This window comes from Augochlora pura, chromosome 3, assembly GCF_028453695.1.
Source record: "Augochlora pura isolate Apur16 chromosome 3, APUR_v2.2.1, whole genome shotgun sequence".
In the NCBI taxonomy this organism is placed as follows: domain Eukaryota; kingdom Metazoa; phylum Arthropoda; class Insecta; order Hymenoptera; family Halictidae; genus Augochlora; species Augochlora pura.
In genome coordinates this window covers 17615852-17637884 of record NC_135774.1, presented here as the reverse complement: position 1 = coordinate 17637884, position 22033 = coordinate 17615852, and the positions used below count along the sequence as shown (strand labels likewise).

General features: G+C 36.1%; 1 protein-coding gene across 3 annotated transcripts in view; it reads left to right on the top strand.

Moving 5' to 3' along the window:
• LOC144478809 (uncharacterized) overlaps positions 1–22033 on the top strand; it is a 668769-nt gene that overhangs the window by 364418 nt on the left and 282318 nt on the right. The window contains exon 1 of one of the 3 annotated variants that reach the window (XM_078197076.1): positions 16072–16542. The exons of the other annotated variants lie outside the window; for them this stretch is intronic. Coding sequence (XP_078053202.1) covers positions 16507–16542 — 36 coding nt within the window. The 5' untranslated portion in view covers positions 16072–16506. Of the gene's footprint in view, positions 1–16071; positions 16543–22033 lie in introns of those variants that run through there. 3 annotated transcript variants of the gene reach the window in all.

Sequence of the window (22033 nt, the reverse complement as noted above, 5' to 3'; positions counted from 1 at the left end):
CGATGCAAATCATATTTATTTCACATAAAAATCCTTAGTTAAAGCGTCACTAAACCCCATACCGAATTAATCACTGTGGACAAGGGCTTTTTTAAGAATATTTGAGACACTTTGATCTTCCGTTTGGTGTGTAGAGAAACAATGCACTTGTACCTCACGCGATAAGACACGCAGCCTCGCTGTCGTCAATATGACGACGTTCGCCCTCAAACGTTTAAATTTATTAAACTTCATCCTTGTGCGCGATCGCTGGTTTACCGCCCTAGAAAGCTATCAACGGGGGAAAAGAGAAACATTTGTAACATTGGAACCAATCCAAACACCGACAGCTCAATTATGAAATCCAGTTAACTTCTTTTCCCGGGAACCATATAGCAAACGCGCGTCACACAAAAGATCCTTACTCCGATCTAACAAACAATCATTCCGATCCGATTGCACCGGCACGAAACGAAAGTTCAAAAGCGAACGAGTGTAAGTTAAATTGAATTTTAATCGTCGACGAATTATTCCGGATCGACGTTGATACGCAGGTGCGCGCGGCCCGGCGGCAGATACCAGAACGCGAGAGGCGTCTCATTGTAGCCTCGGTCCTCTTTTGATCTATTTTAGCGGATCGATGTAATCGGCCGGCCTCGATACGCTTTTCCGTGGCGGGCAATAAAATTGACGGGGGTCGAAATAGTCCCCGCGTATGGAGGAGGGTGCTGTACCGGTCCTCGGGCACGCGCACGGCCATTACCATGGAAAATACCTTTTCCATAAAACGAAGCGTGACAGCATTTCGAGTTACGGCCGCGTCCGTAATAATAGTCGCCCGTGGCGTAGGTGTCGTCTAATCCGATTGATCGAGCGCTAAAGCGCGTTATTATCGCCTTACACATTCCATACTGTACGCCGTTGCGCCCCTCAGAATCGCGTTGCGTACGGGTACACGGTGCGCGGCTGTGTGCACGGTGCTGCATCGAAGTGCGTGCGGATGCGTGTGAGAGAGAAAGTGTGTGTGCACGCGAGGGTGAGTAAGAGTGCGTAGGGTGTACCTATGTACACCGGTGCCGTGGACACGGCAGTCGATCCAACGGCACACCCTCCTGCCCTCGCTGTCTATCCAGGACACGTCCGCGCGCAATTCCGTCGACGTTGTCCCGTCTCTATGCGTCAAGAGGCTAGAGTGCCACCCGTCACGCCCGGGACAATGATCAGGAGTTTTTCGACGCTTGTTGTGGAAACATTAACCCCTCGCCTTGTAATGTCGAGCGGGCTCTGTGACAGATTTTATACCGAATTCGACCACTTCGGTCGAAGGACGTGAACCGTGGCGCACGTCAATTGTTGGCGCTAACGAATTGATAAACGCGACATGCGTACTCTGGTCGACAAAATGAGGTACCTTCAGGTTCTCGGGAATAGACATTTACTTGTACATACGTATGAGAAGTTAATACAAAATGAAGTAGTATATTCGGACGAAGTTTTCTTTTTGTTGCATTATAATTTTGTTTGTAGTAGAAAAAAGAAATGGTCGCGTACAATACGAAAGCACTGTGTCTAGTTAGTAATAGCGTAAATTTTTTTTTCCGTATTTTCCAATGTCTGATTTTAGAATTATTTGGATATTTTCTTACCTTTTGTAATTAAGGAGTGATTTTACATTTTATAGGGTAGACGTGCTAAACTTCTTTAAAACGTTAAGACATATAAAATTGATACTATTATCGAGTAGACATAATTTAACTTTGACATTATACTCGATCATAATGGAACAAAGTAAAAATGTTGTAATATTCGAATATTAAAGTTAGTCACTGTACATATTATTTATATAAAAAGAATGGAATTTGGGGTGGTTAAATTGATTAAGCACTTTGAATATAAAACAACAAGAGTATCAAAGTTGAACAAAATTATACAGTAAATATATTATATTTTCGATATAAGAAGTAAATATCAAATATACTGATAAGTACAATAGAAATTAATATTTTGTCGCAGTAAATGATAAACTTATTTAATATGCGCATCCAAAAATATATGGCTTCATTTAAACAAGTATTTATGATTGCACTGTGATTCATCTACATTGAATTTTCATCACAGTCAAACCAAACGTTTATCTTATTGGAACCTACATATGAGATACTTTTTTTCATAAATAACTACATGTAACAAAGGTACACAAGTTCTAAAACAATTCGCCGGAGTTTCTAAAAGTATTCGACAAAATTCGCGCGTCCACGTAAAAGTTAATTCCGAATCAGCGCATACGTTACCAGACCGCCGTTGCTGTAACTGTGATTCCAGAGAGCGTAATTAAACATGTGAACATAATGTCGTCGATGAATAATGCGGGCCGAAGTAATGAAAAAAGTTGGCGCATGCACGTGTCCCGTTTAACCTTGTTTCCCAGTGGCAAGTATTCTTGTATTTCAATAGTTCTCATTGCGACCGTAACTCAGAAACGGGTCAGAACGACAATAAGAGACGCTCGGAGTTGTGTCTCAAACTTTCATTTTCTAATTTACATTTTGGAGCCGAGCAACTTCGGGCATACACATATGTATACGTGTTGGGCTACATTTCTTCTTTTTTTTTTTGACGAACGCGCGGAAGACATTCTTTATTCCCGGCGACACGAGGAATTCTCGATGACACGAAGAGAATATGTAAATACTCCTTTAAATCCAAATTCCCACGCATTACCATGGAACAACAGTCGCAGAATTCGTCCGGCCAGCTGTGCTCGAATTAAATTGTGTTCGGTTCAATGTCGAACGCGATTCGGAATAATATCCATGTTTCAATTAAATTTAATAAAATGCTGACGTCTATCCGCCCGCGTTCGCAGCCCCCCCCCCCCCCCCCCACTTTTTAATGCGAACGGCGGATTCGACGTTCGGCGCTCGTTCGCGCGGATGGAAATGAAAATATAGAAACGAGCTACGTGCTGGAAAATCTTCGTGCTCTATGCTCGAAATCGGAACTCGGGCAAACTGATGTATTGAATAATTTGTCTCGAACGTGTACTCTTTTTGCGTAATATAACCTCGACGACAAGAAATCTGAATATTAAAAATCTCATCAATTTTATTAAACGTCGGACGACGGATCATTTTTCTAATTATGAAATTCATGACATTTATATCCCTTCTTAGCTTTATTTATCAATTATTCATATATTTAGAGACGTTTCTTGTGGATCTATTAAGTTTTCTGTTGTTCTTATTAACAGTAATTTTATTTAATATAATTGTAGAAAATTTGGAATTTATTATTATTTAGAAAAATAAATGCCTCTACAAATCTCTGTAATTAATATTTCCCGACAAAATATGTCGCTAATGGCCTAAATGTGAATGCCAAGTTAATCCTTAAAAAATGAGAAATAATATATTATTTATCTTGTATGGTAGCACATGATTAATTTTTACGACGACGTTGCTTTTGCTACGACGTAAATTACAGTGCCACAGTCTGAGCTAAAAAAAGACACAAATATCTTTCTTTTCTATTACCAGAGCGACGCGTAGAATTTTTTAAGAAGGCGTTGATTTTTGTCGAAACTGCATCTACATTTTTAAACAGTGAGTTTCATTTTGCATGAAAAGCTTGATTACAAAAATGTGTGGCAGCCAGGCAGGTTTTAAATATTTGCTTTTTAAATTGGAAGATTCTGTCAGGATTTAACGTTAGTTAGATGAAGATTGTAGAAGATATTTACGTCGCCGGTTCTAAGAATTTCATACGGAAAAAAGTTTTGAAACTTTTACTTGGTTTACACACATTTTTATGTTATTACAACAGAAGCTGTAACGAGCTTAAAAAAGGTATACGCTACTGTTTACCATTTACAAATCTAATGACGAAAACGCTTTAACTCTTCGCATTCGAGTGACGACTCTGAAGTCGTCATTAATACAAAATTTTTTGTCACATTCGAAAATAAGTGTTGTATTATCGAATTCGTTCATATTTAAACATCTGTTAAAAATATAATCATTGATACGCGCCGTATAATAAATATATATTATATACAAATATAAATATATATTATAAAATTATTACAAATATATATTATACTGATATTATAAATAAATAATATTATAAATAAGTAATATTATAAGTAAGTAATATTATAAATATTATTGGTATATATAACGAAAATAGCGTAGATCAAAAAACCTATTTTAGATACAGAGTTAAAATGGCTTCAAGCAGAAAGGATTAATAATAATGTATTCTTTTAACATGACGCAGTAACGTAATAATATCGGCGTAAAATTTGTACTTTCCGTTGTTTAACAGTGCACACTGGCCGCGAAGCACAGATTATAATTTTTCACGATTAACTCGCGCACAGTTGTAAATACTTCGGATTGTTTTAGTATGCGATGTGTGCCTGGCTGCTTTCCCGGATTCTTTGCAAAGCAATAAACTGTGGTGTGCTAGGACTGTTAGGATTCCGAGTGGACGGTTAGGAAGTAACCATGCCAGAGTGCACATCTGGAAAATCTGGGCCACGAAATTTCCGCTTGCAAATATCAATAAGGACGCACCGATGATTTTTAAGTAATTTCTCCGTGCGTCTATATTTTATTGGCTCGCCGACGGAACGCTGACCAATGAGTCGTTAACTCTTTATGCGGAGCGACAAAAACTGGTTAAGCCACGGCCCACGGTCCGTAAGTAACAATTACGTTTCGTAAGCAAGTGTACACATTTGTTGTGTATGCGTGCACCCTTGCAAATGCATACAGTGAAAGGAATTTGCACTACGATCTCCCTGGTTACATTCTTGCAATTATTACCAGCATGAAAACGTGGTAAATGTAGAACTGCAGAAATGTACAATTTACTTAGGGGCATCGTAATGAAATTTCTAGTTGTGGTTAATCAATTTATAGTCTATTGGCAGGTAAAATTTAAAATGATAATTTACTCTGTTTATAATCTTAGTAGATTGGAAGTAATATATCAATGGCATTAAATGTTTCTAATTTTTCTCCTGTTATGTTCGTTCTAGTCCATTTCAGAGCATAAAATATTCTTCAAGTGCATAAAAACCGCAGTATAATAATCAGATGCGAAATAAAACTACGAGTAATGAAACAGTATAATGAGCGCAGTAGCTCTAATGGTCAACATTGTGAAATTTTCTTTTATGACACTGTGCTCTGTTAATCGCAATTCGTATCAAATCCCTCAAGCCTAATTGTCGAACTGTTAAAATACAATTTCCTGGTCTCCCAATTAGTCTAAATGACTGCTGCATAGCCTGCGCAACATTTTTACAGCGTATCCCATTTGAACCGAATCCAACCGTCTCCATTTTCCTGGTCTATAGGTACGCCGAAAAATTGGTTTTCACTCACGTTTCAATTACAACATTTTTATTTGAAAAAATATACCAATGCACTGTTAGAGAGGTCGAACGTGATTATTAAGCTATAGGATTTTATGCGTTTACGAAAGAAGTGGGTGAATCGAATACGTAGAAAAGAAAGAGCAATTAAATAACAAAATAAATCATATAAAACCAAGAACATAGTTGCGCTTTTGTACTTTTCTCTACGCAACATTTTGCAAAAACGAAGGATTATAGGCAAATTTTCTTTCTGACCAATTACATATTGTAAAAGAAGTGGAAAAATGCTATTGGGCATTGTTAATTTATACAGTCTCATAATTGTAACATAGGTAATTCTAAAACAAGTTTATTTTCTTAATTCTAAGGACGAAAAATTAAAATATTATTATTACTACATTTAATAAATTAAAATAATATTATTTTGAGCAGAAATAAAAGATTTCACGATTTCGGTCGAAGCAGATCGGAAATTAGAATAGTTTCGAACTGAAACAACGGCGGAGGTAGTTGAACCTAAACCACCATCTGAGAGAGCAAGCTTCAAATCTCGTTGCCCTCGAATTGTGTTCGGTTTGTTAGACGCAAGTTACACGCAAGTGATCCCATAGCACATTGCTCACTCTCGCTCTAGGTTCGACGAATAATTCTGAAGAGCCGAATCGATACCGATTCTTTCGTTGTCGGTGTTGTCAATCCGCGTTATGCGAACCGATGAAATCGTTCTCCAAAGCGCGAGTTGCAAATTCGTTTGGCCACGCGAAACAACCGAATCCCCGCGCGGCTGTTTAATATTAATTAATGCGCGCACGGCCTGAAAGCGTGTCATCGTTAATTTTTCGATAAACACCGAGTTCCCGCGCGAACGCGCTCGAAACTGCTTGGAAACGCGAAATTTCTATCATATTGTTCCACGTTTATAAAATTTATTGACGACAAGTCGAATGCTTGATGAACCGTGCGAATCGACGTGGTTCGCGGGAAACTTGTACGCGCGGGAGGATATTCATCGATCACTGTGCGCAATCAACGCGTTCGCGGGTTGTCGAAGTCTACGGGGTGGAGAAATCGTCGAAGAGTGCGACTTCAATCTAAAGTGGTAAACGTAGTTGATGGCAACTTCGGAGAGAACCTTGAGACTTCGAAATTTTCTTAGCCGGGAACTGGCGCTCTGTACAGTTCCGCGACATTAAACTTCTTACTTTCTTACAATTTGATATTCGTTAGATTCGCGCATTCCTTTAATTAAGCATGATTGGAGGAGCTGTAATTTTATTAAGGGCGTATTAATTAGTATAAATTTCGTTATAGAATAAAAGGAAAATAGGTTATAGAATAAAAATTATGCATTTTTCCTATTTATTTTTGATGGTAATCGTTTTGAAAAATATAGTTTTGAGGCAAACGCATTTAAAGTATTGTATACTATTACTGTTCATTCAAAAAAACGTTAAACAAAGAACAGAGATTTTATTGTAGATTTAAAATTTTCAAAATCTGCAATTTATTCGTTGTCATCGTTAATGATCAGGCTGTCGTTACTACGTTAAAATGATGTAATAGAAAGAAGGCTTCAGTGTATAAATCTACAAACAAGTAATACATAAATGAATGGAAATCTAAATCTTATTCGACATCGTTAGATTACGGATATTTATGCAAAATAAAACTTGTCTAAATCGATTGCAAGGAACGTAAGTCTGTCAAAAACATCTTTCCTCTTGTAATTATTACCACGAGCTAGGAACAATGTGAAAATATTCTCAATTTCATCCGATGCCTCGACGGTTTCATATTTGACCTGGTCGCCCTCGTGAAAATGCATAAAATCCGCAATATCGACATTATCCTTGACCTATAATTATTCCCCCGTTTCCGTAACTTTCTTGATAAGCGTCGTCGATATTATAAACTCTCGCGATTTCAATTGGCTAATTTGTTGACCAAACAATCCAGCACGGCCAGGAGTTCCATATTTGATCAACTGCGGCCCAAGTGAAATCAAGTATTGCTTCTCATTATACGAGAAACTCTAATGAAAGCTGCTGCACCGAATCGATTTACTCTATAAATAAAGCAGACCGACTTGGTGGACCCTAAATTGCAAAAGACCACGCGTAATTCCGCGATGCTAAAAACTCGACGATCGGAACGTAATAGCGTACCAGCTAATTGCCGAACGAACCCCGACTAATTATCAACTGTCTCACTAGATCAAACAGTGTCTCGGACATCGTGAAATAGTTCCGTGGCCCGAGTTTGCTCTAAAATCATCCGCTCACCGTTATTATTATATCTGATTGTGATAATCGATGTGATGCGGCCGGCAAACGCCGATAGAAAATACGGGCCCGTGATACTCTAACAGCTAATACTGGATTAAGTATTCCCCTTTTGATTGAAATCGGTTGAATCTGCAGCCGGCGCATAAATTAGCCGTGCCCGTTGGTCGCGCTCGCACCCGCGCAAACGAAAATTATACGCGTTAGAGGTGTTATCGTAATATGAATTTAAACTCGTTGGATATTAACGGGGACAGCCCATCGAAAATTCGGTTTCGGTTAAATACGACTTAGGCATTGTGTTTATAAAGTTGTTAATTATAGACGGCCGGATTAACCGAATGACAAAATGGTGGTGGGCAACGTAAGCGGTGAACTAGATAATTCGCCGGGATTATATCGTGGAACGTCGATATTTCTGCGCCGCGGCCGGTCGGCCGGCGCAAAACCAGAAAAAGGAGAGAAATAACGTTAAACCATTCCACCGTTTTATTTTCCAAACGAACGTTCAATATTTGGGTTTGCTGAATTTTCGCAGATCCCGAAATACATCCGAAACGAAACTGTTGCTGTCATCGACAAGCACAGTCAGAGGAAAAAAATAACCGCCGTTCGATGGCTTTCGAATTCATCGATAAAACGGCGGGGAGGGGGAGGGCGGACGCCGGAAACTGGGGACGGTCAGCGGCGCGAGCCGATATAAATGCGACAGGACAGCCACTTCTAATTGAAAATGACTTAGAGCCGGTCTTCTACAGCACCGGGGGAAAACTGGTTCAACTGCTGCGGAAGGAAAACAGCGCCAGGCAGCGGCGTGACAGACGGTCGATCCGAGTTAAAATTCAATCTGACTCCCGGTGCTACCGATGCTCCGGATGCATCTGTCGAATCAGGCCGGGTCCACCCGGCTAACAAAAACTACGAAGAATCTGAAATGTTCAGTATCTCATTGGGAATTTAGTGAATTCCTAAGTGCATTCGATCTCGCTCCCACCACATTCCGTTTGATCCGACGCGCGCGCCCAACCGGGTGTCGGCGTTACTGCTGTTTCAATGGAATTTTAACTGTTTCGTTAATACGCCCGGCGATCCCTACAATGACACTCATTTATCCAAATTGTTCCTTTCTTTCAACAATTACCGCCCAACCGTCGAATCTAGGGCACTTCGATCCTAGATGAGCATATTGTAGTCCGCCCGACTCTAAATATCTGGTTTGACAATCAGCGTCGCGATAGACCGGTCGTTAATGCGCGTCTGCCGGTTCGTAAAAAGGTCTTTATCGTGTATTCATATATTTATACATTTATGCAAACTAGAATAGGCAAATATTTTGGAGCACGAAGTTTTGGAAATACATCTACCGAGCGGAAAAGATACTAGTACTTGGGAATAGTTATTTTTCTCTGTTTAAAGAACACGCTTATGAAGCAAACTTTATAAATGATTGACACGCTGCGGACCTTTATGCAAAATAAAAATTATTATGTTAATTGCATGAGACACTTTAAAAGATTCGGAACAATGCGTCACAGTGTTCTTAAAATTGTTCGTTTCTTCTACTCTTCTATAAAGGGTTTACCAAAAAATCGAATAACCTAAAATCCTAAACTCTAATGACTAACATAATTTCTTCGTACAATATTGTTTAAGCTTGTATGATAGTTTAATGATTTCTTTCATTTATAATTTAATACATGTATATCGCTTAAATCAGCGCACAGAAACTACGGCAATTACGGTCTTTAAAAATACATTACAGCATTGAACAAGCTGTTAAAGAAAAATCTGAGAAAAGAACTTTCCATTTTAGCTGATTTCAATTTTCACAAGTCTCCCAATTAATCTGTCGATTTTGTGTGTTTACGACAAAAAGGAGATCAGAAACGAAATTGTCGAGGAGTTTGAAAATATCTTTATATTATTAAAATGATTAAAAAGGAGAACGTTTTTATCTCACTTATGTTTCTTACAATTAACATAGAGAGTTTTTATTTTGCATAAGAATACTCACGATAAATACTCTTCCATGATTTCATAACATGTCAGGGGCTTCTTATCTACAATAAAGTATATTAACTATTCTATTATCCGAACATGTATCTCTACCAGAGCGCAAATGAAATTTAAATCATTTTTAATTGGATTCTTTAACTTCTAACATCGCAAGTCAACCTCAAACAGAAAAAGAAGTTACTAGTTTACAAAATAACTTACGTTTATAAAAATGTACAGTTAAATTCAAGCCCTGCTCTCTGCTTAGCCTAGACGATTCTATTGTATCGTCCAGCTGTTCGCGTGAAAACAGGTGAAAGAAAAAGATTGGTTTCGGGTATTACCAACGCCCGGTGATGATATTTCCCGGGAGAAGCGATTTACTTTCGCGGCGGACGATCAGAAACATCACGGTGGGATATAATTGAAACGGACCGGTAATTGTTCGGTCAATAAACTTCACGGCATCGCAACACGGTCGACCTTCCTCCGGCCATAGTCGGAGCGCCGGGGTTTTCATCAGCGTCCTTAGTCCTCCGTGCCCGTACATTTCCGGCGTACCGGGCATTGTCCTCCGTTTATCGTGGACGAGAGTAAAAAAAAAAGAAAGGAAGGGCGCAGCCGAGATTTCGCCATTCTTCCCTCCAAAGTAAAATCGACTTCTAAACGGTACTCTCCGTTCGAATCTACTCCCCGGCGCATTACTCATTGTTCTATCTTGACCGTCTAGGCGTCCTCCATTATCTTGTGGCATGGCCGGCGGCCGGATCCGGCAGACAACGACTACAAAGATCCGCTTTAAGGGCGATCCGTGGGCGCTGGCGAAACGAAAAATTGGTTTTCAGTTAAATTACGACAGTATCGTGATTCATGCACTACCACGGAGGAAGCGGATCCCGTCGCGGCTGCGGGGAGAGGGTTCGAAATGTAAACGGATCTTATCTCGGTCGATGAAGCACGCCGTTCGATATTCCGATACACCGCCATCGCCGCTAGCTCCAAGGGTATCGAGCCCGGCATAATGGAATTCCTCGTTATATAAATTTCGGTGCACATTTTTCTGGCACCCATCGATCTCCCCGGTCTTCCATTTTCCCGACTTTTCTCTTTTAAAGCCGACGTATGTGCTATATATACCTTGGCGTGCCCCTTTTCTGCCCCCCCCCCTCCCCCTCCGTGCGGCCTCCGTCCGGGTAGGGGTAAGTTGGACGAAACGGATTGTTCTGATAAAACGGACTAATCAATGACATCGAATTTGTAAATAACGCGATTGTTCCATGATGCGTATAAGCTACAATGCATTTGTAACCAACCACTTCAGGGAAATTGCCACGTATGTGTACGTTTAAAATTAAGTCTAAGAGTTAAGAAAATGAGAATCCGTTGAAAAACTATTCGCTACAGAATCCCTCTGCAATGTCGGAAAAACCTCATCGAATGAAAGGAAATGGGTGATAAATAAAAAAGAAAAAATTAAATAGATTGTTCGCTACCATAAAAATTCATCCCTGAAAAGGTTAATATATCCGTGCTTTAACTCGTGTCCTTCTTAACACATGGAGGGTACATGGGTACACGAGGGTACAGGTTCCGAAATACAGATAACCTTCAAATTTGTAAAAAAAATGTACCGGCTGTGTTCATACCTTATGTTTAATGCAATAATTTCATAGTTTAATTTAAGTTAGATAGATTATCAGAAAGTTAATTTAGTATAAATATATTAAACAATGCGTGAAAAACGTGTTAAAAATATTTCGGACTCATTATTAGGACATTTACATACAATTTTATATCAATTTCAAACCTTCTACGTCTTGCACCATTTTAGTAATATAACTAGACAATACATTGTATAATTAAATTAAACAATATGGGATTTAAAAAAAACGTAATTTTCACTCAAGTCGCAGCTGAAAATGTATAAACGAACGAAAAAATGATCGTGTTGGCAACTGGCACCCTCACCCTACACCCTCGAAGGCCAGTTCGGCCCCCTACTTTTCACCCTCTGTCCCACCTCCGCGTATGGTCCCGTCTGCTTCACGAATGGGGCTGCTCTATTCCTCAAACGTTTTTCGAGGTCGTGCTGGTAGAAAACGAAATTCCATCGATAACTGCGAATCCGACGTCGTTTCTCTAAATGATTTTATCTCGCCGAACAAAATGCTCGGAGCCGATAAAAAGGGATCCTCGTCGATTAACTTCCGCTTCCCTTTCGGTCGACGTTCGCGACCCACGCCGAACGGTAGCCGATCATTTCGAATGGTACTTAGGCGAGACCTCGAGTACCCGGATATCCGCGGGCCGAATATCTGAATGGTGACGTCAATGGTTATCTGCGATATGGTTGTTCCGATACGATCGTATGAAACCTGTAAAACGCCGATCGTATTTGGTTATACATGGAAGAGCGCGTACATGGGAATCCTTCGATGAATCGATGTTCTTTGGTACGCCCGCGTTCTGGATTTCGTCGAGAAAAATTTTTATACAGTGGAACCTTTCTTTCGATTGAAGCAAAGCCGCTTTTATTGTAGAACTGGATACTGTGTTAACGCTTCTTCTCGGAGAACTTTATCGGATCGCTTAGCTGCATCTCGAATGCATAATTCAGTTAACGCAGAGTCAAGATGCACGCGTTGAAAGATTTAGAAAACTTCGGATTTCTTATAGTTTTCTTGCGAAAAGTGTCAAAAATCGTGACAAAAATGCGATTTTCGCGATCTTTTAATTCTTTGTAACTAAAACTGGGTAAGAATATTGAAAAAAGTTTTGGTAGTCGTTAATGGAATGCTTTTTGTTTGTTTAAAATAATATTTCTAGGTTTATTTGACGTTGTTGAGAGAGGTACATGTATTTGAAAATATCTAGTCTAGTTATGTTGTAGTAAAGACAATTATTAATTGAAATAATATTTTCTAAAGAAGTACTGAGAATAATTATTTGAAATCGTATTTCATGTGTTATGAAAAATAAGCTTTTCGTTATACTTATTAAAATACATATTATTACTTAATTTTGTTCATTAATCCTTATCTCTTATTCGTCATTTGAATAAACTCTGATTTGATCGAAGTAATTTCTTCAATCTTTTCCTATGAAAGAACCTCAATAAATACAATAATCTTAAACTAAAAAATGGGAATATAATAATTACATATATATTTTTCGTTACTACATATTATGATATATTACTAATTATTAACACAAATTTTGTGATATGAACATAGTTTGCACGACAGTGCCACGATTGTCACTCACGCGTTCATGGTCTTCGTATTCTATGGTTTGTATGATTTCCTAGAATTTACTCGTGATTATGGGCAAGTTAGATTATCATTATAAAATTTGTTTCACATATTTAGTACTTGTTCGTAGTTGTTATAGTTGCGAACACGATATTTTGAGGTCGTAAAATCAGTCGTGCCCCAGGGTGCTGTGGTAGACGGGACAATTGCTTACGACCTCAAAATACAGTGGCTCCGATTACAATTGTTGCATAACCTGGCATATTTTTGAGTCAGATGGGGTCGGTCAAATCTTATGAACTGACCTAGTTTCCCGCCAATATCTTAAAAAGTAATAACTATGTTAGTAAATAAGTTTCAATCTGCTAAAATGGAATATGAAGCAGTTATCAGTTTCAAAAATCCGAAAATATAAGGTTGAAAAACGTAAAATAGGTTTTATATTTTGATCCATGACTCGATTTCTCTGAAAAAAACATGACGTATATATCTACTTTATAAAAAGTTAGAATTTCACATAATACATATTTAAAAATTCTATTATAAAAAGTTTTCACTTTCGTCCCAATTTAAATTTTGCAGTTCATATCTAATTCGCAATTATTCATTTGCAATTCAGATTTATAATTTTTTGGAAAGAGAGTTTTGAAAAGATAAAGACTAATTTTACTGGTTCAGATCCGTGCAATAAAAACTAATGCACGGTCACTTTCAAATTCATAATCGTCGCCAACTAATAATTTTGATCGTTAAAATAAATTATACGTGCGCGGCCAGCTATTTTATATGCTCACGCATCCGAAATATTTCACCCGAAATGCCGACGAATATTTAAATTCTTCATTTTGAACATTTGCCCCGGAGCACTTTCGGGGAAAAGTATACAGTAAAAATCGTAAACCACCTGGCGATTCCTACTTTTAATAAGAGGGTTAAACCCCTCTTATACATGATGAGTGTTATGAGGATAACCATTGGGTCTAAGTCGAAGACCTATAACGTGTTTCACAAGGACACGAAGGTGGATCGCTCGATGCTACTATAATAGCAGGGATTTCCCTAAACTTTGTAAAATTGAAACAAGATCAAGAAAAAGTGGGAATTATTCTATGGATTATAAATTGTTAATTTAATGTGTAGCAGAAGAAAAAAGTTTATCTTATGTTTATAGGAATTATAGATAAATTTAAGAATAATAAATTTATTAATTAAGATAAATTTAAGCATTTGTAAAGCTTCTGTTAAACTGAAATTTTTTAAATGTTTAAAAGATGTCAACTATTTGTTTAACGTTTCCATACTTTTTACATTATATGATATATCTGATTATGATACAAATGGTAACTAAAATACCTTCATATTCATTTCCTATGAATGACAGAGATGAAATCAAAAGTATCATCACTATACAAATGTATAATTTAATTTGACTAAACTATCATTCTTTCACGTATATTAATTGTTTCATTAACTAAAATGTACTTATGTTATGTTTAAAAGGTAATAACAACCTTCTAAATAGTTTTAAACAATATGTCTTTTTTATTAACAATATTTTAAATGAATATTTATGGAATACTTCTCTGCGGTTTTTATATATCACGGTATAATAAAAATTCCTTATGTGTTACTATACTATGCCGAATGAACGCCTTTTACTTTGATCATCACCGACGATTCATCGAAAAATATTATTTTCAACCTTCCTCATCTTCCGCCTTCCACATTCACTTTGGATGAATCATGCACAATGATCATTCAAGGTGGAAGCGCGGAATTTAATACGATATTACGGCAAAAAGATTAAATACAATTTTTCTTTTTACTAATTACAAGTGTATTTTTACTAGTGTAGTCAGTTTATACACCAATTTAAAGGTTTGCGTTAATAACATTGAAAGATCGTGCCTGTGAAATTTAAATGAGTTTTCTTAAAAATAAAAATATATTGTACATAAAAATATATTTATTCAAATGAAAAAGTCAATAACCACGCAGTATGCTTGTAAAAGTCTTAAAACACAATTAATAATTAGTGTTAATTCATGCAGAATATATCGAGAGAATTTAAATGTATCATTTGTTCGCATACGAATTATTAATAAGCTTAAATGTATCAACAATAATATAATGTAAATTATTAATCATACTGTTTGACAGTCTTCAAAATTCACAGTGCGCGAAAGTAATTAACTGTCTGCAAAATATAGGAATAATTGATACATTCTATTTGGAACACCATTATAATGTTTGAATAAACATTAAAATAATACATTGTCTTTTTTTTTCTTAGTGGTTTTACGTCGCGTAAAACTCGCGTGTTACTTTAGCGTTTGAAATTTATTTTAGCTAATATTTCATTTCATTTTTTGATTTCAGCAAATATTTGAAACGAAATTTTAATTACTCTCTATTTGCATTACGTCAATATGCCAAACGTCTTCATTTACTGCAATGATAACAGCAAATATGGTAAAATTAAGAGCATTCAAGTATTTACTGTTAACCAACATCGCACATTAAATTATTTATTATTTCAAATAATCGTTTAAAAATAATTTATACGAACGAAGTACAAAATAAAATTATTATTCTAATGTGTTATAATTTAAAAATGGACTCTTAACTGACTAGTATATCCACTATAAAATAATATTATACGACTTTTTCAACAATCAGTGCTTACATATAAATAAACTAAAATTAAGGAGATAATATAGGTATAATTGGTATAGTACGTAGTAGGTATAGAGTAGATTTTTAAAATCTTAATAATCAAGAATATAATCTATAATGAAATAATTCATTATTCCAACACTAAATCTATATACAGATTAAAATATTATACTAAATCTATATAGAGTAAAATAAAACACTAAAGCTATACCATCCTCTCCTATTTATTAAAATATGTCATTTTAAAATTAAGATAAAGTATTTGAAACAATCAATTATTCAGAATAAAATATATCCAACAGCGTCAAAAATATCGCGTTCTATGCTACAGGAAGGAGATCTATCCTGCGATCAAGTGAATCAGAAACTTGCCCGGCATTTCTGGTTTTCTTTGTTGCGTGTCTCTCGTGCAGCCTCAGGATGCGACGACGATCAGGGTCGATCTCCCGCATCGATAGATGGCGCTGCGATCGAGCGATCGCATTGCGTTGGTGTGCGCCGCCATGGACCCGTTACTTGGAACGCGGTTGTCGTGGGGTACGCTTGTTTACGTCTAACTAAGAGAGTGCTTATTTCAGTTAGTCTTATCACGGTGGATTTGTGTTTATTGTGTGTCGCAATCGCATCGGAACGTGCTCCTTCCCCTGGAATTGATCGAGCCGATTCACGCACCAATTAGGATGTACAGGAGATGAGAAAATTTGATCACAGTGGCCCTCCGTACAGTGCAGAGCATCGTATCCCAGCGAATGTCTTTTGTTCAACGTGCGGTTCATTTGTAAAGTGAGTGCAGATAATGAGTGCAGTGGAACACTTCAGTGTCGGTTTTGTGCAGCTGTTGATTTCCATCGATTCGGGAATAGTTTACGGTGAGAAATCGTTGGAATTGTATTATTGAAAATGAGAAGATTTCGGATATAGTCGGCACTAACACAATTAAATGGACAGCGGTAGATCGTGCGATACTGCATACGGGGTGAGTTTTCTAACTTGAAAGTACTCGTGTTATCGGTTTTAAGTTCAGTAATGTTGATTGAGTTTACATTTCTTCTGTACCTATTTTACTATTAATTTCAAGCGTAATTTATTATATATGATACAGCTATAAGTATAATAAGATAAGAGCATAATCTAAGAGGATAAGTATTTATTTAACTTTTACTTTATATAATCAAAGTAAGAACTTCCATCTCCTTAATTCAATGTAAATTTAGAAATCGAATAATCATTTTGATTTGGAAGAAGTAACTGAGTACTACGACATATTTTTAAACTTCTTCTAGGCACATAGTTCTTAATGAAACATGAAATTTTAATTAATTGTCAGACTCCATAGAGATAGTCAAACAACAATATTTATACTCCAGGCCCAAGTAGACTCTAGGTCTGCCGGTCCAGTTTTAATCAGTGCATCTAAAATTGAAGGGTTTATTTAGAAACGAAATAAATATCTTGATATCTAAGAAAATAATAAATAAAAAACTAATAATAATAAAGTAAAAGTAATAAAATAATAATAATAAACGAGCGTTTTATATTGCATACTTTGAAATTAGTTTATCCTAGGAAGTATTATAAATCTTTAAAAAGCGAAAAAAATGATCGATGGTTTAGTGCTTGGTAAATCACCCGGTATATTGGCAAGTACTATATGTATTGTAGTATATGCGGTGCAAGTACACATCAATTTTTACCCGGTTGTCGGCGGCACTAGCTCATACATCATAAAATCTAATTTTGTTGTGAAGCGACACTTGATTTTTTGAATTTTCCACTCTAATCAAATAATCGAAGCCTCGATGCATCATACGTGCGAGATGTTTCGTTGAAAACCATATTTAATTGTAATCTATAAGAATGCATTTTAATTTATTGCATTCCTTTTTGAACAGTATTAATATTGATCTTGAATTTATGAGGAGTACAAGATTCTTTGTGAAAATAAACATTTCTTTTATAAATTATTTCTACGAATTATATTTCTTCTATTATCAACTTTTTGCATGAATTATATTTTTTCTACTACGTATTTCTATCATGATTCACATTTTTCAAGAGTGCATGATATCAAGACAATATTTTGCTATTCTCAACTCCCATAAATTTTTTAAAATCAACCCTCTTCTAAATATTGAATAGGTAATAGAAAATATTTTTTGGATCTGTTTTAATTATACAAAAAGCTTGATATTGAATTTCGTTTGTTGCACCGATGAGAAAGTTAAAACATCATCCCTCTTTTATCTCATTTATCATTCCAGAAATTGTAATTTTTGCAATTACTTTTTTTACTAATTATCTAGTAAAATCGGCAATCAGATGTCTCGAATAAATTCAAGTAATTTCGTTGAACTTTAAGAAAGTTATTCCATTTTAAAAGGTATTGACCAGATATTAATGTTGCTCGTCGTACACACGACAAGGTACTTACCGTATAATATCAATATGAATACGGTAAATCGTCGGTCTTCCTGTTTGCAACAGAACCGAGAGCTCGGAAAAACAATATCGTCCTTTTGGTACGGTCGACAGTTTTTCATGCAGTTGCAAGATGCTAGACGGCGACATCCTTCAAACTTTCATACTTTGAAAGTTTCATGAATGTCCCCTGAATACTTAGCGGATACATTTTACGGAGTTTAAACTTTCCGAATATAAAGATAGCGTCATAAACATTGATTTTTCGAAATTCAATCGTTTGGAGGGAGAACGAAAGAGAGACAGGGTGTTTGAAAAATCGCCGTAAAACATCTGTGAATTATTAAAATTAACCAGTCATCGAAATTTAACTGTTATGCATATATTTTATTTATTTATATATATATATTGTTATACATATATTTTGAATTAAAGAGATATAGAATAGAATTATAGAGATAGAGATATAAAATTATTGAAAAACATAGAATCACTATTCTTTGGCATTCCATGCTAAAAACTTAAAATAATTATAATAACTAACTATTAATTTGACATTTCGTATTGCATTTTGTTAAAACAGTCAGTTATTTTAGGCTTTCCTTTCTCAAACTTTCGTATATGGCAATATATGTAAGCAACCATTTCTTACACTTAAATAAAGCAATTACAATATATGTCGAGTGTTTTAGTTATTATTATTATTGTTCTGCGTTTTCGATTTATCTTTCGGAGCTATAAACGCGGTTCTCTCTTTCCTGAGTGCTATCCGGAGCCTCGCAGAAAAAGCTGAAACGTAAGGAAAGTGATACGGACAGGACAATCGCCGGTATCAGCGAGCGTGATAGAATTTCAGGTTTGCGGAGTGTCTGTTTCGAAATTTATTGGCTGTATGTGCAAACGCACGGGCGGCCTCGAAAAAATACACACACACACGAAAAGGAATAATCAACGAGAACGGAATTGCATTTCGCGTACGGTTATTCCAGCGCTATTTTTCTTTGCGTTCTTTGCCTGTCATTCGGACGCGTAGATCCGTATACTCCGCAAACGGAGACAGATGTCGCTTTGTAACTGTACGTTCGCCTATTGGCGAATTTATTGACTTTTTATCGAGCACTCGTCGGTCCCGTGACGTATTCTTCTATTATGTATCACTCCATTTTATCGACCACAACGGCCTTTTATGTTGCCGATTTTTCCTGATTGCGACGCGGCATCTATCCACCAACGGTGTAATTTTCGATCATCTCGACGCTTATGTCAATAACTGACCACTCGCTTTCATCGTGTTGCTTAAAATTTTGATACGTGTCGTGTTTGTTCGCGGAAACTGCTGTGGATCCCTAATATTTGGATAATTTTCTGCCGATTTATATTCGGAAAATAACTGTACACTTTGGTTACTCGTGTTTGGAGAACGATAGTGTTTGCACAGATTTGAAAATTTATTTTCGCGCTGCTGAAATAACTGTCGGTGAAAAATTATATTTCCTAGTTTCTGGGTTATTGAATAAGTTGATTCGATGTTTGACTTTCTGATGAATTCGCTTCATATTAGAATTTGCATCTGGAACTATTTAAAAATTGTATAATTGTTATTAAAACTATTAACTGAGTATAATATCTATAAATATCAACCATGTACGATAGAAATGTTCTCAAAAGGGATTGCAATTTTAATGACTTACTTCTTCACCTATGTGTTCCTTGAAATTATTTAATATCCCAATTTTAATATCCAGAAAAAGTAAATATTTTTTAAATAAATTGTATTAAGTATTAATCAAATAGAAATGTATGTATTTCTTTTCTCAATAATCCTGATAAATCTAGAAAAATATGGTTTAATGTTGGAATTTCTTCTGTTTTGATACTGAATTAAAAGACACCTTTAATAAATATTTTGTAAATTAATAGAGTGTCCTTCATTTCATGGGAATATAATTAATAAAGTTAAATATAAAAATAATAAAGAAAGAGAACGGCGAAGTAAAGAATTATTACCCAGATTCCCACCTTCGTTAATTATTTGTTGAATGTCTGAAGCAGAGACATTTTTACATCGACGAAGAAGATTATTACGAACAGAGAATTATTAATCTTCATCAGTGTGTGCTTTATTGTTATAATTATAGATGATATAACTCTGGTATTCTACATCTGTATATATTGAATTATTCAATTATCACTGTTCTACTAAATGGACATGCATCAATCTCAAACGTTTAATTATTATTAGAGTCATTCATTACGATTTTCGTTAATGCACTATTTTTAGTTCATTTTCGCCATTGTGCCCCAGCATTGTTCAAATGTTTTTGTTGTATTATTTATAGCGTTTTCGTGTGGTGAAGGTTTGGGGATTTCATTTGTTGGTTGACGTGCAGTTCCCCTTGTAGCTTGATCGGCCAATTCGTTGCCTGTTATTCCCCGATGGGATTGTAACGTAACCATGCAGTGCCTGCACAGTCGTTACTATTTTCCAATTCGGTGTAACATTTTCGTATTAGTTCGATTAACTGTAGTATTTTTATTTTCAATATGAACGTTTGCGACAGTACTGAAATTGTGCTTAGCGAGACCGGCCTGTACAATGGACTTTTCGATTTCACATTTCTCTTCGATTGCTTTTAATACGAGCTATTATTGCATACAATCTGTCGGATGTTTTTTCCTAAAAGTTGCACAAACTGCGGTAATATGTTGGATATATATGTTAGAAATTCGCAAAAAAGTGAGCAATTTAAATGTAATAAATCAAACGAGATATATTTAATGCTAGCAAAAGGTTACGGAATTTTAAATAATTTTAATTTTTGTATTAAATTAAAAGGTATTTATCAATATTATTATTCCTATTAGTTGTCATGTAATTAATGAGTAACTTTTGTGTGAGCAATTGCTTGAGAAAATATCTTTACGATCATTTCGCTTTACGTCATCTGTTTTCTATTGTTTTATATGCTCATTTTGTTCTTTTCGCAGGTTATCAATAAACTCGCTAAGAAATTGTTTAAAGAAAACTTGTTCAGTGATTATATGACAATAAGTTGCAATTATATTATTGGTAAGAAACGTTTTACTTAATACATGAAATTAGGTATATATAACCCCATACACTAATACATCCATGAGGAATTTATGAAATACATTTGTTACTTGTGATAAATATTACAATTGATGTAGCTAAAATCCAAATAGTTCTCCGTCAACCTAGTGTTTTTTTCAATAAAGTTGCATATTCTTGTTTATCGATTAATAAATCTCCATAAACTTCTTAAGAAGATATTTCTATTTTCTCTTATTCATTTATGTAGGCAAAAATCCATTATTTTTTCATATAGAAAGATATAATAAAGATATGTCAATAAAACTGATAATGAAATACACATCGTTGTTCATAGATCGTAGGTTCGGCGCAAAGAGCAATCCAGCAATGCGTTACGTTAAAAAAATAAAGGGAAAGAAAATACGAGCGCCGCTCTAATGCTTCAATTGTTGACACAAGCTTTAAATTCGCATGTTGTTTAGCGCTCTGTCCCTGTTGCCGGTGAACAGTCGACAAGATGATACTTTCATCGGGATGGTATTGTTCGATTCCACGCACAAACTGACCCGCGTTAGACTTAAATCCATTTCATTGGTTCGCCGTTATTGAAATTATAATGCCTCCCCCCTCCCGCGAATTTCACGAGTCACGGAATTACGCATTGTTCACAGATTTTAATTATTCTGGTAGTACGCGAAATCATTTTGCGCGCGGTTAATAGATTCAAAATCCGGCGGAACGAGGCGCGGGATAACGATTCCGTGCTTCTCGTATGACGGTAACTTTTTTATTGTTTTTTTGCCGCGAGTGTAGTAATTATATGTTGCTCATTCAGAGGGTCGGACGTATTACGCGTATTTAAAGGAAACCGCGAGCACTAATGTAAATTGAGGAACAGTGAACGCGTTTTGATATTCTTTATTCGTAGAACGGAACGAAGCAGCCGGTTTTCCGCTTTTCGCATACATTTTTCGCGCACAAATTATCGACGAGGATC